The following is an 18423-nucleotide window of genomic DNA, read 5'->3' on the forward strand; positions in this document are numbered from 1 at the left end:
CTGCCTTATGATGTGGTATTAAAATACAAAAAAATATAATAGGTTTTGCATCTGACTCAATTTATCCAATAGGGAGGTAACCAGGTTACTGTAGACAGAAGTTATTGGCCCTCACGGAAATGCAATTTTTAGGCCCTGTTAAGTTTGGGAAAAAATAACTTTATTAAAGCATTTAAGGCAATGATGCCTCCTCCCCCCACCAGGGTCCTAGGGTCTTTTTTTGCCATAGTTACACCTTTAGTAGTTATACATCTACTTACAGCAATAAGATACAGCAAATAAGAAAAAAACCAACCTTCTGGGAAGATAGCACAAGATTGTAAAAGTAAAGATAATATTCACTGAGAAAATTAAAGTTTACCTAAGTGATTGACATTATGATGTAGAATTTGAATGGTTTCCCTGGCAAAGTACTTGAGCTCAACCCCCCCCCCCCACACACAAAAAGGCAAATCTGTCCCTCCTGTATTTCTTGACTTCATCCTCTGGGGTTCCTGCTTGTTTTTGTTTTGTATGGATTTTTTTCCTTCATTCTTTTTTTTATGCTATGTCTCTTATTGACCTTTATTTATCAAACCTGAAATGACTTGAACCTCCTTGAAATGATCGTCAATACCTTGTCTTTGACCCTAAACCAGTTTTCACTGGAACATAGTGAACATATTTTTTTACAGTAACAGTGGCCTAGGTCGAATGGAGTCTGCCTTGTGTCGCTTGATTATAAATAGTGCCATGCATTTTGTCTTGCACCAAAAACAAAGCAATAAACCAATGGAAGAAAATCCTTTGATGAACAACCTGCAGTGACCTCAGTTCAACATGTTGCTCCTATCTATAACGAAATAAAGGAAAGAGTAAATATTGTGCTTTTTACAACGTATCTTTATCTTGTACTTTATTCTGCCCTGTAGGTCAAACTGCCCTTCCCTGTTGATCAAATCACAGATCTTCCACGCAACGATTTCCAGATGATGATAAAGATGCACAAGCTGTCCTCCGAGCAGCTGGAATTTATTCATGATGTGCGGCGCCGAAGCAAAAACAGAATTGCTGCCCAGCGTTGCCGCAAAAGGAAACTAGACTGCATTCAGAACTTAGAATGTGAAATACACAAGCTAGTGAGTATTTCATTGGCAAGCTTATCTAAGCCCCCGCTGAGCAACATTCTACATCCCATTTATCACACAAATAACTGTATTGCAACAATAGTTGACAGTTAATTTCAACTGGAGGATAGACATACCCTTTTCTATAATTATCCTCTATTTTCATATATATTGTCGAAGTTGAAAGATATAGCTGATTGTCTGCAAAGAACATTCCTTCTGCATTTTTACATATGAATTGACCTGCTATATTATTTGCCTTGATCTCTATCAACCTCGGCAGAACTCAACTATTGATCATTAGGTATTTTGTTATATGAGAGTCTACTGGAAAAAGCATTTACTCATATATGTGATGAGGCATATAAGGAAAACAAAGGAAATGTATAGGGAAATCATGTTGGGTGTAATGTCTGTTATTAGAAAATAAATGGTGGATAAAATTGGATCCTAATGCCATCAACTGCTTTAATACATTTAATTAAAATAGACATTACTTTATCTCACAGATAGAAATAGAAATGGTAATCATGAATGTAATTGTACTAAAGCATGGAATACATCATATCAATTCTAGTCAACTACTATTTGTATTGAGGTAAAATGCCCAAAAAACCTCAAAGTCATAGACAAAGCTGTTCTGTGGCACATCAACAATTGTGAAACTTTTATCAGCATCCGCTATTATGTGAATGCCACATACTTTGGTAACAATTGAAGTAAAGACAAAGACGAGATCTCTGCACTCAACCAATCATTATAATAAAGGAGACCTACCCTACATAGACCCCCATCCCTCCTTCCCCTCAGCCTAAGTGTTTCCCCCAGGGAAAATGCCCCTACGTCTTTACTCACCCCTCCATGCAGATTCTGTCCAGCGAAGTACACGGGCGCCATCTTCAGCTGCTTCATTAATCTTCGGAATGAGACTGGTGTTTCTGCAATTTTCATGAGTTTCAGTGCATGCGCAGAAAATTGCTCCAACTACGCATGCGCTGATATGACACTTACTTCCCGAACATTACCAATGAGAAGAAGATGGCACCCGTGAACTCCGCTAGACAGAATCTTCATGGAGGGGCAAGTAAAGACTCGGGCATTTGCACAGGGTAACACTTAGGCTGAGGGGAGGGGGTCTATGTAGGGTAGATGATGTTTAGTTCTCCTTTAAGGACATTTTGTGCATTAAGCTACTAAAAATGCACTATTGCATTAACAAACAATCCCTGTTTTGTTTAAAGGGGAAGGCATTTTTTAGTAGTTTAATGCACAAAATGTCTCAGTCTCATATATATATTGATTATGGGTAAGTGCAGAGGACCTGTTGTCTTTGTATGAATTTTGTGGTCACAGTCTTGTTGCACCCCCGCCTAATGTTTTATAATTTATAATTAGAAGTGAGTACATCAATTAAATTATGACAGACTTAGATCTTCAGGCCCACATAGTTGAATGCAGTTGAATGGAATTCAGCTCTGTCAGGTATAGGACGAGTTTAATGAGTAAATAATAGAAAAATGCCCTTTGTATTGTTTAGGCGTGAGTAAGTTAAAGGAACAGTAACAACAAATTTTTTTTAAATATTTTAAAGTAATGAAAACATAATGTACTGTTGTACTGCACTAGTAAAACTGGTGTCTTTGCTTCAGAAACTCTATTATAGTTTATATAAAAAGACTGTGTGTAGCTATGGGGGCAGCCATTCAAAGGTGAAAAAGAAGAAAAGGCAGAGGATACACATCTGCTATAACCTGTGCTTGACTGGCTGCCCCCATGGCTACACAGCAGCTTGTTTATATAAACTATAGTAGTCTTTCTGAAGCAAACACACAGCTTTTACCAGTGCAGGACAACACTTTTTTATATTGTCATTCCTTTAAAACACTTTCATGTTTTGGTGTTACTGTTCCTTTAACCTATATTCACTCCTATTAGTTTTCCTTTTGAGGATTACTTTGACTTTCCTCTTTTGCTTATATGCCACAATAAAGTTGTATACCTTGTTTCATGTTATCATGACACATGAGACATTTACCAAAATAAATTATATTATTAACGTTGGTATTATCTGCTGTCATTCCTTCAGGTGTGTGAAAAGGAGAAGTTGCTGACAGAAAGGAACCAACTGAAGGCATGCATGGGAGAATTACTGGACAATTTCTCTTGTCTTTCCCAGGAAGTCTGTAGGGATATCCAGAGCCCTGAGCAGATACAAGCTCTGCACAGATATTGCCCTGTGCTACAGCCCATGGATCTACCCACAGCTGCCACTTTCAATCCCTTACCAGCACAAGGAGAACAAAACCTTGTAACAGCTCAGGATGTAAGTGATGACATGCCATGCTGCAATGAGCAAGGCTCCGTACCACTAGGAGCTCATTCACTTCCTAATAACATCACAGAAAATTGTATAGCAAGATGTGTTCCTGAGGGATCTGATCATGGTACCTACACGGGGAGGGGGGAGTGCATGGAACAGATCAGCCAAACAGTGACAGTGGACTTCTGTCAGGAAATGACCGACAAATGCACAACAGATGAACAACCAAGGAAAGATTTCACCTAGTGACGTTAGTGCTGTGCGGTTTGTATAGTCTACAAAAAGTCTTGTGTCAGCCATTGGCCACCACTGCCTCCTGGAAACATTATTGGTGCACACTACAGCAGTCTTAGCAGCAATACTGTTTTATAAAGTATTTCCCTCCTCTCTGGATGCAGGAGATCTCTTCACGATGGTGCTATATACACCTTGCTCAAGCAGGGAACTGAACAGTGGCATCACTGTCCTCCTTATGTTTTTATTTTATTTCTTAATACATGTTACCTTCAGATAATAACAGGGATGGACCTAACACCTTGGAGGACCTAACAGCAGCTTATATTCTCAGTGACCACGCGTCACAAAACCCTATCTCAGGAATTTTCCTCTGAATGTTCATTTTGTTTTCATTGAAGACAGCTAAAACAAAAAACAAGGTTTTATAGGTAAACTGTAAATAGGTTATATATCCATATGCAAAAAGTAGACTTGCCCCCATGATTTTCACACCCTAAAACTGGAACGCTCGTGTCTGTATTGTAATACCAAGATACAACATTCCTTTTTTTGACACTGATGCTATCAACTACAATTTATAAGTATTTTCAACACTGTTCCTCTGCATCTTTTTGTATTTAGCAATGAAAGGCAGCATCAGATGCTTATGGTTTCTTCAACTAACATCTGACAGGGCACGACTTTCCCATCCTGCACCATTTCAGTACTGCAAGTTATTAGCGGGTACTTTTTTTCTTGCTGATACTGTACATTTTTTGCCATTCTTGCCACTTGCACTGAGTTTTGCTGTAATTTAAACAAGGCTTTTTGTGTATTATCTTGTATGTAAACTAAGGAAGGAAAAAAAAAAGAAAATACTCAGGAGAATATAACATAAAGAACATTTCTTGCCAAATATTGCATTCACCATCTAGTGTTACATTGGTTTAGATTTTTTTTTTTGATCCATTCCCCTCAAACTGAATGCCTGTTCCTAAAAACTGAGCAGTATTTAATGTAATGTATATGTTGGGTGGGTGGGAATTCAGTGGCATAGACAAGCTTGCTTTCATAGGCTGCAAATACTTGTTCTGAGATAGCTATTATGAATCTGAGGGTTATTATATGGACTTTATGTGCCAATTAATTAAGGCCCTGAAAACCAGTTGAAATCAGTTACCTCATATCAACAATGCCAAAAGCCTATCTTTTTTCACATTATTTCTTGCGAGTGCCGTAGGCAACTGCTATAGTAAATATATATATATATATATATATATATATATATATATATACTATTTGGCCAAAAGTTTCTGGGCATCCCTCCCAATTATTTTAATTTGTTGTTTGTCACACCCTTCACTGAGGACAGGTGTTCCGACATCATAGAAAAACAATTCCGTGCTTTCTGCTTTGTGGCAAAGGTTTGGTGAATATCTTTGGCCAATACACAAAGTGAGGTACATACAGTTTTGGTTTTCAAAAAGTGGAAGTGGACGTACTTGACTATCTTACACGGGGTACTGACCTCAACCCAACTGAACTGTGGGATGAGCTGTAACACTGTTGTGAGCCAGGCTTGATCCCTAATATCAGTCCCCAACCTCAAACATTCAACCAACAGTGTTCCAACATCTAGTGGCAAGCCTTTTCAGAAGAGTAGAGGGTAAAAGCTGTTTGTAGCAGTAATGATAGGACCAATAGCATACAAATACCCTTGCTTTTGGAACAAGATATTTGACAGGCAGGTATCCACATATTTTCGGCCATAGAGAGAGTGTGTGTTTGTGTGTGATCTGTTCTCCCCCAGTGGCATGTATTTGCTTTGAGCTGACTGGGCCAGTCTGGTTGATGTATTCAACCAGATGTATTGCCCCGAACAATTGTTGGAAATAGAAGGAAATGTCTTTGTGCTGTATTTGTTAGAAAGAGTATGAGGAACATTGTTTTAAATATCGTTGTGTAATTGTGAAGCTACGTTGCTCTTAGCTGCAAGCATGACCAAGCAGTACAGATGAGAGCTGCTAACTGATGCCTTTGCACTGCAGCTTTGAAGCAACCTCTCAGTTTATTAAGCTCGTTGCGCACACACCAGTTGACTTTGTTCAGATTTTATTTCACAGCCCTTGAAGTTTTGAATTAAAGTAATCTGGATGATAAACTTTGGACCCATAAGACATGGACTCTCTGCATGTTTTCCATGTGTAGGTTGCTATTGAAATGTTCTATATTCTGCATATATAGAGTGCACCTCAAAAAAAATTGTTGGCAATCATTCAATTAGGCTTCTTAACTTATAATGCGCTTGCCGTAATGAACGTTTTTTTTTAAGGCTTTAATGTTTTACTCCATAAAATTATAGTAAACTGTACGTAAATGCTTTTGCTTTTTTTGCCAGTTTTACAATGTGTCCTTTTGCTTTCATTATCCAACATGTACACGCCTCTAGCGATTACTTCACTAGAATTCTCCAGTGCATTAGCATTTTCAGTAACCTTTTGTCTTTCATAGAAGTTTGGTGCAACCTTAGATTGTTGAAATTATACCTACTATATTATTGTCCCATCAGTAAAGAATGGCTGACCTGTCACACTGCAACATGTTAACTTCTGGCATTGGATATCTCATAGCCTACTGGATAATAAATGGTAGAATACAATGGAATATAGAGTAAGATGAGCAAACAATATTCAGAAATGATGATGATTCTTATAAGGCGGCCTTGCTAACTGAAACAATCACCAGTTTGTACAAGGCTTTTTTACAATATTAATAACCTTATTGTTGTGCAATCGGCTGCCATATTGAGTAAAACACTAACATCAATCAACTCTCCAATAGCATGCCCATAATGCTAGCTTCTTCATTTTAATATTTAAATCATGGTTATTTTCCCTTGGTGCTAGATGTTCCTTTTAAGCTACCCCGTCTACAGCTTTCCAGGAGTTATTGACCTACAACCCTCATCATCTTCAGTCAAGAGTTCATCTTATGCTACAGAATAATGATACTTTTGCTTAACAGGGCCTGGCAGGATATGCAAATGGAAATTATCATTGGTATTATTTGGTATTATTGGTATTTTTAATCTGTTTGTACTAGTCTTTTCAAAGCCCTCTTGACTGTTTAAGTTGCATTTAATCTGCAGGTTACCTTATATTAATGATAAATTTAATTACTACAGGTCTACAGATCTTGTATGGATGATTTATTTTGTGCCCCTATATAAGTAAAAATGAAAGGCGTAAACGTAAAAATGAAATGCAGTAAGATTTCTGGCTACATCTTTTAAAATTGTGTTGGCTTTTGAAAACATCTCTTGCATTTATACATACTAAATCATTATATCCTAGCATCTTCTAATTCATTTGTACATAGAGCGTTTGCCCTATGCATGGTTTCTTTACCTCAAAATAAGAGAAACATTTTGAGTGCAGCAAAACCCCATTCTAAATTACATATTACTCACAGTACTATGTGGGTTTTATGGACTGATCCAAATTCAGCTCAAGCAGGGTCCTTTCATATCAGTTTGTATGTCATTGTTCTTGGTCACCCAATCTTCTACAGTGCTTGGTGATTTATAATTAAATAAAAATATTTTTGGGGAAAAAAACACTTTAACGTTAGGGGTGGTAGTAATCCCTCTATAGATTAGTGCATACCTCCCACATTTTTAGCAACTTGATAAATATTTTTTTATGTTTCAAATTCTGTATGTGTTTGTCTTCATTGACTTACACTCACAGAAATATAAATGGAATGCGCCTGATACCAGTGGCTTCATGGTATTCATGCCTGTAATTGGTGTTGACTAATTAAGAACAGATGCCATAGGTACGGTCTGTTGATTAAAAAGTATTTAAAAAATGAATGCTTATCTTTAAATACCCAAGAAAGGATTCCAGGTTATAGACACCACACCTGTACTGTACATATGGAAGTTACAAAGCTGGAATTAAGCATCATAACAACAAACTTTGTCAGTGCAATTCAATTGCACCTGTATGTTATATGTTCTTAATGCATTTAATAATTGAATAAACAGAGTTAGATGTAAAAATACAGAATCCAAACTGACAGAAAGAAACAACACTACATTATTTACTCCTTTAAAATGCAATATGGCCTCAACTAACCAACAGGGCCGGATATATACATAGGGTGCCCCTAGGCCTCCGCCTTCAAATGCACATGTGCACAAGTCTTATCTTGTTGGGTCTGAAGCATAGGCATTGGCGGGGGAGATTTTAATAGAGCTAGCACCCAGGTATTTCCAGGGTACAGTTTCCTGTACACACAGAGATACTAGTAGCAGCTACTAGTCATGGCTACAAAATAGACAATAGTGATCACTGGCTTTGCTACTTTGTAACTGCTACTTGTAGCTCTGTTTGTCTTCACCCTAAAGTAAAAAGCCATTTTTTAAACCGATTTTTAAAAGCTGTTTATACATATTCATTAGACAGCTTGATGAATACACATTATTTTATACTTTGCAGCATGGAGTTAAGTGTTGACATATGGTGTACTCTAACTTTTTTACTCAGCTTCATAAATATACCCCTAAGTATTATGTGGGAGACACAGGCGCTCTATCAGTTCCATTCAGTTAGGAAGAATCAAATAATAGAAGCATATGCCTATTACAAAGTGTACATTAGTGGCATAAGATGTTTAACCATTTGTTTGACCATTTGTTACACATTTTATTCTTTTATTTAGGTGTCTTTTAAAATGCCTAGGCAGACTTTTGTCTTTACTGGAATTATTTGTCTTGTTATAGGTGTTTTGCCTATATGTAGCTTCTCTAAAATAAGTTATATTAAGTAGGCACCCACCCAGTAAAGAAGTTGATCTACAACTTAATTACAGATGACAGAGGATTCAAAACATTCTTGTTTATTTCTGGGATAAACTATTTTAAGTTGCAGTTGCAGAAACAAAGGACAAGGAGCCAGGTTTACACAGATCAGGCTTGATTTTTAAGGGGCTGATTTATCAAAAGTCGAGATTGAGATTTAAAAAAGGTGTTAGAGAATATCCTCATAGCCTGCTATAAAACTTCACCAGCTTTTACTTACCAATTTTTCCTGTCGACTTTCATGTTTTATATTTCCATTAAATCCCAAATTTTCAAAGATTCCCAAAATACTTATGCAAGTATTCTCATTTCTGTTTTTCAACAAGTTTTTTCTCAAATTTCAATTTCAAGTTCATTTTTGATAAATATCCCACTTAATGTAGTCAGTGACCCTGGAGAGCACGGGATTAAAATTACATTCCCCATGTTGCTGGACTTATAGCAAGCTTGTAGTGTTCTTCCAACAGTAATCATTTTATAGTATTTATAGCTCACAACAACTGAGTAATGTAGATTTGAATAGAGTTTAGATCCCCTTCAAGTCTATTTCCATGGTTCATTGTTTCAACAGAATAAACAAGGCAATGAAAATATGTGGAAAATAGCCAAAACATACTTACAGACAATATCTTACCAAAAAAAATCATTCTAAATTTGTATCAGATTTACATGATTTGGCGATTATGATAAAAAAAAAATCAACTATTTTTCTGTGAATTCATCCTTCTATGGGGGAGGGGTTCTTGTCTTTGTTTTGCCAAATTTCAGTAAAAAGTGGTGAGAAAACTATTTACCACTTAAAATGTCTCCGTTGCATGCACATTTATAGTTTTTTTAAGCCTGTCGCTTTCTTACAAAAATATGCATGTATACACTATACCGTAAGCCAGAATTGTCGCAAGTTTGCCAAAATTCTATCTAAGGACCATATTGACATTGTCAACACTCCACTGTTATTTATATGGTTAAATTACTCCACTGTTATTTATATAGTAACATAACTCCATTGTACATACAGGGAGTGCAAGTATTTAAATTAATAAGTAAAAATATCCAGAGATCAACATTAAGGCCATGGCACTTATGTGGACATTCAAAAAAAAGATCCACTTGTTTGGCTGATTCGGGTCCATTCTGCTGATGCAGTCCTCAGCTAATTGGATTTTCAAACTTGCCCGTTAGATATCTAACCAATTTTTGGCGACATTTCTGTTGGTGAGGCCATAGGGAAGGAACCATACATGCACAGAGAAGCTGCTGAATTGGCCTAAAGGGATCTAATCATGTGTTGCCAACTTTAGACTTCACAAATGGAAGCCAGAGCCAGAATATAGTCAACATTGTATTAGTTAAGTAATCTTGTTGCTTTTCTTATACAACACTGCAAATAAGAAGGTTGCTAGTTTGTGATCTGCTTAATAATTTATGTGCAACCTTGCAGGTTTTGTGCAAATTGCATTAAAATAAATAGGCATCACTGGACATTAACTAGGAAATGTTGCTTATATGTTCTTCTTAGATATGGGGGCATATTTAAAAAAAAGTGTGAAAGTAGAGCTCACCACAGTGACATTCTGCTCTCTATTCCTTTCTATGCAATTTTTGGGATATATTTATCAAAAGGGTAATTTGAGAGTTCACCCTTTGATAAATAAAATCCTGTAGAAATGAATTGAGAGGTGGAATTTAACTCTGGTAGACTGTGACAAGCTCTAGTTTCATACTTGATACATATGCCTTTATGTATTTCGGCCTCTGAAGCTTCAACAGAACACTAAATTGGAAATCCAAAGTCATTGCAATTGAAAAATATTAGGCAAAGGTGCCAAGTGTTTTGTCTAAATTGTTCTAAAATATGTTAAGTGGCGGCACTTACACTAGAAATAAGCGGAGATAAATAATAATAATCCCAGATTGCCCATTAGGAAATCACTGGCACCTCCCAAATGTTGGTAAGAGTAAATGCCAGTCTTCAGACCAGGGGTGTCCAAACTGCAGCCCGAGGGCCACACGCAGCCCAGGATGCATATGAATCCGGTCCAGCTTGAAACACTTGGTTAGGAAATAGGAGGAGGGGGGACTCTGCCCATTGCCCAGTTAATAATAATATAATAATAATACGTCTATTTAATATCCAGGTGTCCCATATTCCAGTGTATAGCTCCATCTGGTTATCCGACTGGCATTGTAGTTCTTTTCTGTGTATTTCCTTTACTTTTACAAATCAAACGTGTTTGTGTATTTCATGTGTGTCCCCAGACAATTTTTTTTTTCCAATGTGGCCCGGCAAGCCAAAAGTTTGGACACCCTTGCTTCAGACAATACAAACCCCCACGTACCTCCAGCATATGCCCTGAAAACAAGCCTGTTCATTGATATGAGCAAGTACTGAAACATACAAGAGGGCTTACCATTATTTTTACTAATATTTAGGGGCCTATTAATGAAGCCTCAATTTTTTTCTGGTCGACTCAAATTTTTAGAGATTTATTATTCCCCAGAACTGCTATAAATCCAAAAACACTCAGTCTAAAACCTGTCAAGGTCATCTAGAAGTCAATGACAGATGTCCCTGAAGTTGTTTCTTGACATTGTTTTCTGCGTTAGATAATATGATAAAGTCAGGGTTTTCGGGCGACAACTCAAAAAGATTGTCCGGACGACAATATGTATTATTCGAATATGTTGCACAATTTTGTTGCTACCCACTTTTTCAATTCGGGGATGGGAGTTAGATCGGCTTTGTTTAAATAAAGAAAATTAGTTACATTTAAGTATTAATAAATACTCCCTAAGTATCATTATTCTGAGCGTTGATATAAACTTGCATAGCATTCTGTGGCTGACTGAGGATGATGAAAGCTGTAAGTGTAAGGGTGCTGTAGGTTTGACATTGCTACAGTTGCCATTTGTGTTGCTTACTACTGACTTGAGGGTGTGTTAATTGTTAGTTAGCTCTTCACTATGGGGATCATAACTGACATAATCATGGACAAAGCCATTCAGAAAGAGGTTGCATATCTGTTTCTGCACCACAATTGAGTATTAGTTGCCAAAATCAGAGGATCCACATCAACAGGAATTGCTTTGGTTACTCCTTCCCCTCCCACATTGCCTCCCGTGTTATGCTTCCTGCAGGAATAGAATGGTTTTGTTTGCGGGCATTATATGTTTTTGTAATTGCTTGTTTTTTTGTTTGTTTTTTATTTTGCTCTGTTCATTGGAGTACTGATTAAAAGACATGTTTTGTATTTAACTCAGAGGACAAATGACTGCTATGAGCATGTTCACGCAAAAAGTTCCCTTAGCAGTATATGCTTGACTGTCTAACAGAACTGTAGACTGTTTCCTAACCTCCGGAGAAACATTATTTAATTTTTTACATGTATATCATGGTTTATCCTATAAATATATACTGTACATTGAGTGTTTGTGTGTTATGACTGCATTACCTAAAAGACTATTGGTTTTTAACCATGCCCTAAAGTATAGATATATCATAACTATGACTTCAAGTCAACAGATGGTTTATGTACAGACCTAATAGGGATATCAGTGTTGTAAATCATACAGCTTTTATGTTTTAGATTCCTTTGGATATCTATATATGTAGGTATGTATGAGTTGGATCTCAGTGGCATGGGTGAGCATTTCTCTTGGGGTGGCCGAAAATAATTTTGATTTGATAAATATATATATATATAGGTATATATAGGTATTGGACATATTATCCAAAATGCTCTCGACTTGGGGTTTTCCGGATAGCGAATCTTTCTGTAATTTAGATCTTTGTACCTTAAATCTACTAGAAAATCATGTAAAAATTAAATAAACACAATAGGCTGTTTTTACTTTAAATAAGGATTAATTGCATCTTAGTTTGGATTAAGTACGAGATACTGCAACATCGATTGAAACAAATCCGGAAGGAGTGCGTCCACTGAACCGACAGTATATATATATATATATATATATATATATATATATATGCCTGCTACCTTATAGATTTCTAAAATGTTGTTAGTATTATGACCTTAAAGTGTATAATGGGGGAACGTAATAAAAAAAAAATTTGCAATGTGAAAAGTTATGCCTCTGTGCGAACAAATTTTGCTTTGCGTTAATTTAATATAGCTTTTGCAAACCCGGAAACTGTTAAGCGACCACTTCCGACAGTGGAAGAAGGTTTGAGAATTTTATCGTTTACACCAGTGCGCAGGGAATGGGATAAAACTTCTTACTGAAAAAGTCGTTATGTTTGCTTCAAAAGATTACCACACCTTCAAGCACTTCTTAAAAGGGCGCAATTAAAATTCGCAATTCAATAACAGTTTACAGAACAATATTACATTGCAAGATGTGGATTTATATTCTTATTAGTGCGAATTGTTTTGCTCTTTGCGACTTTTATTACATTCCCCCATTAATCGGTTATTCTTGGTTTTAAATCAATCAGAAGCCAGACTGTTCCCAGTGATAATGATATAAGCCTTCAGATAATATAAACATAGCGGCTGTTCATAGATTAGACAGGCTGGTAATATCAAGAAATGTCAGAAAGGCAGACCTTTACATAATATATAGGGAAAATAATACAAAGAGAGGCACTTAAATTTAAATAAATATAAGCAATTAAACAAATGAAGCACTCTTCCGGGATTGGTGGAAAAATATTTAAATGATTACAGTTTTTTTTGATAAGCACTTAAATATGAGGGATTCAGGCCTTTTAATTTCAGGGGCAACATTTAATTTCGAGTTTTTACTGTAAGTTTATGAACCTGGTGTAGTCCATAAACTCAAAAGGAGTCATTCAATTCAAGTTGACTGTGGGAATAGAGTAAATATGTTATTGCAGAAATAACATAATATTTCAATAACATTTAGGGGGAAAATGAACAACCTTACTGTTTATAATATAGGCACCCCAAGATGCAAAAACAAGTTGCTTTAATTCGAAATATGTGAAACTGTAAATATAAAACTTTCTTATGATTTCATGTAATAAACAAGGGATTTCCATCTTGAGTAGCAGTTTTGTTCTCCCTGCTTGACTCCCCTTTGATAAGGGAGGGACCCTGCCTGAAGTGTTGGTGACCTTCATCCCCATCCCAACCAATTAAATTGGGCTAATTTTGCCAGATCCTGAGATTTTTTTCTATTTGTGAGTCATTCTCACACTTACACCATTTTCTTTGCAGTTGAGTTACAACATTCATCCCCATATTGTATATATTCAGGTTGATGTTTTGTTATACAAATATGTGCAGTAAAGTTTTAGTTTATGTATTTATAAAAAAAACAGAGAAATGGTAATATTTAATGACTATGGCATTCAGTTGGATGCTGTAATACCATATAAATATATATATATAACGACCTACTGTCTGTGTACATTGCAGTATACATGCATTATAAATAAATAGAGGATTTATAAAGGAGCAATACGTGACAATGACATTATTTTTCTCCATGTAAAGTGAAAGTTACTTTCATCGATTGCGCTGAGCAAGGTGTGGAACACTATTTACCCGCTGAAGTGCAAAACTGCTGCAGGTTCTTACAGCACTCAGACTGGTAAATGAGATTCACAGCTGGGAAATCAATAAATACTCTGACGTTACACTTGCAGTCACTAGCAATTTATGATCAGCAGTGTCATATCTGTATTGCAGCTTTTCTTAAAGGCCATGCTCATTCTAGACATGGGTCAGGCAAGCTCAATCGCAATCCTATCATCCTCTGCAAACTGTTGTCCAATGATATTGGTAGAGATGGGATCAAGCAGTAGAAACATACAGTTTGCCTTGTCCTTTTTATTTCAGAATGCTGGTTATGAGCATTATCCAACCAAAACAGATGGAGCACTAATGTTTACAGATGTCCACTGGATGTTCTATACAGTTCAGCTTATGTCTCCATTATATGTCGCTTTGCTGCTTTCCTGTTTCATATATATATATATTAGTATATTTTTTTTTTTTTTTGGTGAAAACTGATTTTCCCCCCCCCCAATTTTGAAAATCTCAGCTGTGTCAGTTAGAGGGTTTTGTATATCGACTAGTTCAATAGGCAAGTCAGCCTAGAGTGTTCTTTTCCTAATAGCAACACAAGTAGAAAAGATTTCACTACAGTACAATGCAATTGACGGTTATTGACCACAGGAGCTTGACATTGCTCAGTATTTAGTGTAACATTGCTTGTTGCGGCAGCATATTGAATTGCCCATGTACACAGACAGAAGAACAAATGCTGACACATTCACAGCTACTGGAGAACCTCCGTAATTCTGCTTTTCATTGTTAAAAACCCCGTGCTTTTAGATTTGTCAGTGACTTGAGCTGTAATGTCGGATAATGTCAACCTTCAACACTGTATGTATGTAAAATATATGTACACACTCAAGTGGAAAAGAAACAACGATGTACGTATGTTGCCTCGCTTGCAACGCATTTCCTTCACCACAGTTTGTTTAGTGCTAGACCCAGACTCTAACTCTTTATTTTGAAAACCTTTGCTGTGAACACCAATGCAAATGGTCAGCGTGGGAAGAGTTTTGAGACCTACGGCTCTTGGACTCATCAGCAGGGATTAAGTGCTAGTCCTTAAGGTTGCGTTTTTCACTCCTGTCTAACTGAAACCTGTTATAAACCTGGATAAGAAGAAACACATCTTCCCTCCCTCTCGGGTTGCCTATTTCATCGTTTTGTTGTTGGGTACAAGTGCACCTCTCATGTTTGCCTTACAGACTACAAAATCCATTCTCAAACAGGGTTTTATCAGTGTATGCAAGCGGAGGCTCTACCTCCATTTTCCTCCTCACCAGGTCAAACTGAATGGCTGTTCTCACACACACATCTACCTGTAAAATCCTCTGTACCTCTCATAACTGGTCAATGACTGTAACAGGTTACATCAGGTGTTTTTTCTACATACTTTTTACACAGATTCTATGCGATCTAACTTAATTCAATGCAGCATTTTATTGTTCTACTTCTTAAGCTTATTTTTTTTTCTAGGTAACTGTGGTTTTTCTTGTGGTTTTTTTTTTTCTCGTAAAAAACAAAAACAAAGCTGTTTACGCTTATATGTTACTAAAAGTTTTTACCTTTTTTGGAAAGAAAAAAAGCAATGCTATGAACTAATGAATTAAAACGTGTATATACAGTATTGTGCAAATTTCCATTCATTTGAACTGGTAGTGTTAACTACATTTTGTCTAGACACCATCTCTGTTGATGAAATAAAGACATATCATTATGTATTGCAACCTGGTTTTTTATTTAAATGTCCTTGCATTTCATGTGTTGCTTTATGTCTGCATGTTGATTTAATATAGCAAGTTATGGAGCAGCCACAAAATACTGTAGTTGCTTCTAGGTATGGAGCAGTAATACATAGCTGCCAAGTTTCTCTAATATCCAGAGATCCCTGCATACATGAGGGGGCACATTTAGCAAAAATCACACAGTGGATTTAAAAAAGGAAAGTACTAATTGTCATTGAATCATATTTTGCACATATTTAAGAAAAATCATAAATGGGTAAATCATAATTATAGAAAATATTGCAGTACTATTATTGGTAAATCAATGTTTTCCTTGCATTTTTTAAGCTATTTGATAATTGTGATATATTCATTTTTGTGTGTGTGTGTGTGGGGGGGGTGATTATATATGTGCCTAAATTCAGAAGGTGAACTTCTAGTTCTCAGTAGGTCTGAGCTGGTACAATTAAAGTCATTTCAGTTTTCTTTTAAAATCACAAAACAACAAGTGTAAAAACACAATTCATCACACACATGGCTATAATGATACACATTTGCACTTACCTTAGCTCGAGTTGGCAAGGGGTGAGGGCCAACGCCTAGAGCAGAGCCAGACTTAAATACAGTCCTGCTGTTTAGTGAGAATTAGAAATTTTTGTATAGCTATATACAGTGTATACATGCTTATCATAATAATCAAAGTTGATGAGGAAATGATAAGCAAATATATGCACATTTAAGTTAGTGTGAGACATTAAACCGCAAACATAACACATGCACTATACTGTCCCAGTAAACCAAACAATAACATGGTTTTCTCATCATCATTGCTGCTGTAATAACTAAATAGTTACTTTGTTGGGTTGGAAAAAGTCAATCAAGTTCAACCCTTCAAATAAACCCTGGTGCAAACATACTTAAACTTGTCTATCTATACACTCAGGTATATATGTGTAAGCAGCCATCTCAGGTCATTTTCCCGGGTCATGTGCTTTCAGAAAGAGCCAGCACTTTAGGATGGAACTGCTTTCTGGCAGGCTGTTGTTTCTCCTACTCCATTTAACTAAAAGAGTTACAGTGGGACATGGATTTTTACTATTGTGCTGTTCTTGGCCTGCTGGAGTGGGGTGAAATCACTCCAACTTGCAGTACAGCAGTAAAGAGCGACTGAAGGTTATCAGAGCACAAGTCATATGACTGGGGGCACCTAGGAAACTGACAATATGTCTAGCCCCAGAAATCTCAGATTTCAAACTTAAATATAAAAAAATCTGTTTGCTCTTTTGAAAAACAGATTTCAGTGCAGAACTCTGCTGGAGCAGCACTATTAACTGATGCATTCAAAAAATGTTTTCCCAGGACAGTAAATGATTTTAGTAGGAAAAGTATGGTGATCCAAATTATGGAAATACCACTTATCCATAAAATCCCAGGTCCCACGCATTCTGCATAACCTGTACTAATACCTATTCTAACTAACTATAGATTTTAGTATCACAATAGCCTTGGGTATTATGCTTGTTTAAGAAATCATCCAAGCCCTCTTAAAAGCATTAATAGAATCAGCCATCGCATCATCACCCGACCTCACTGTCCTCACTGTGACTGCTTTCCCTCATAGTTAATTACTTTCAGCCACCGTAACAGTTTAGTTGCACGTCTCTGCACTCTCTTCAGCTCATTAATATCTTTCTTAAGGAGCCTAAAACTGCACTGCATACTCAGGGTAAAGCCTTTCCAGGGATCGGTAAATTTTGTTTTCATCCATTGTTTCATCCCTTGCCCCTTTAATAAACACAGCAATTATCCAGCACACTTTGTACACTTAAAGTCTTTTCTTCACAGGGCGCACGCAATAAAGTATGTTCACCTCCACATACCTCCAATTCAAGTATACAAGTATTGCAGCACTTCAATTGTGTGTTAAAATAGCATAGCTAATGCCCCTTTAATGTCAGACAGTACTTTATTAGGTACTGACACTGCCTAGAGTTACACAACTTGTTTTCCACAAAAATCCCCAGACCCATCTCAATTAAAGATATCCCCAATCTACTACCATTTAGGGGCTTATTTATCATGCTGTGTAAAAAGTGGAGTGAAGCATTAATGGTGATGTTACCAGATCAACTAATAAGCAATTACATTTTCAACAGAAACAAAAGCAAATATCTTATTGGCTGCTATGAGCAACATCCATTTTTTACACAGCATGATAAATGTGTATAAATCACATGTATGTTCATTCTACCAATGTGTATAAGCTTGCTCTTGTCAGTATGTGACATGTCCCAGTTTGCTGTCAAGTTTTCCAGTCTAGTCAAATTACTCTGCAAAGTGGCATCATCCTGCATGGAACTTTAGTTTTGTTGATGATACGTAATTGTGCAAGACTGCTTACAATTCCCACGTTCAGGACATTCATAAACAACAACACTAAGGACACTGGTACAATTAGAAAATGTTCCATTTTACCACCACTCTTTGTAATACATTCTTCAGCCAGTTCTCTATTCAAGTACAAATATGATGTTCCAGGCCAATATTCCTTAATTTAATCAGAAACATTCTATGTGGCACTGTATCAAAAGCTTTAGCAAGGTCTAAGTAAATCACATCCATTGCCATCCCAGAATCGAGGTCCCCGCTC

General features: G+C 36.5%; 1 protein-coding gene across 4 annotated transcripts in view; it reads left to right on the forward strand.

The window, feature by feature from the left end:
- Positions 1-6136, forward strand: part of bach2.L (BTB domain and CNC homolog 2 L homeolog) — a 187614-nt gene extending 181478 nt beyond the window's left edge. For all 4 annotated transcript variants that reach the window (XM_041563018.1, XM_041563020.1, XM_018263387.2 and 1 more), the window contains 2 exons: positions 912-1118; positions 3193-6136. In XM_041563018.1, coding sequence (XP_041418952.1) covers positions 912-1118; positions 3193-3672 — 687 coding nt within the window. In that variant the 3' untranslated portion in view covers positions 3673-6136. The remainder of the gene's footprint in view (positions 1-911; positions 1119-3192) is intronic.
- The last annotated feature ends 12287 nt before the right edge of the window (positions 6137-18423 follow it).

Source organism: Xenopus laevis, chromosome 5L, assembly GCF_017654675.1.
Source record: "Xenopus laevis strain J_2021 chromosome 5L, Xenopus_laevis_v10.1, whole genome shotgun sequence".
NCBI lineage: Eukaryota > Metazoa > Chordata > Amphibia > Anura > Pipidae > Xenopus > Xenopus laevis.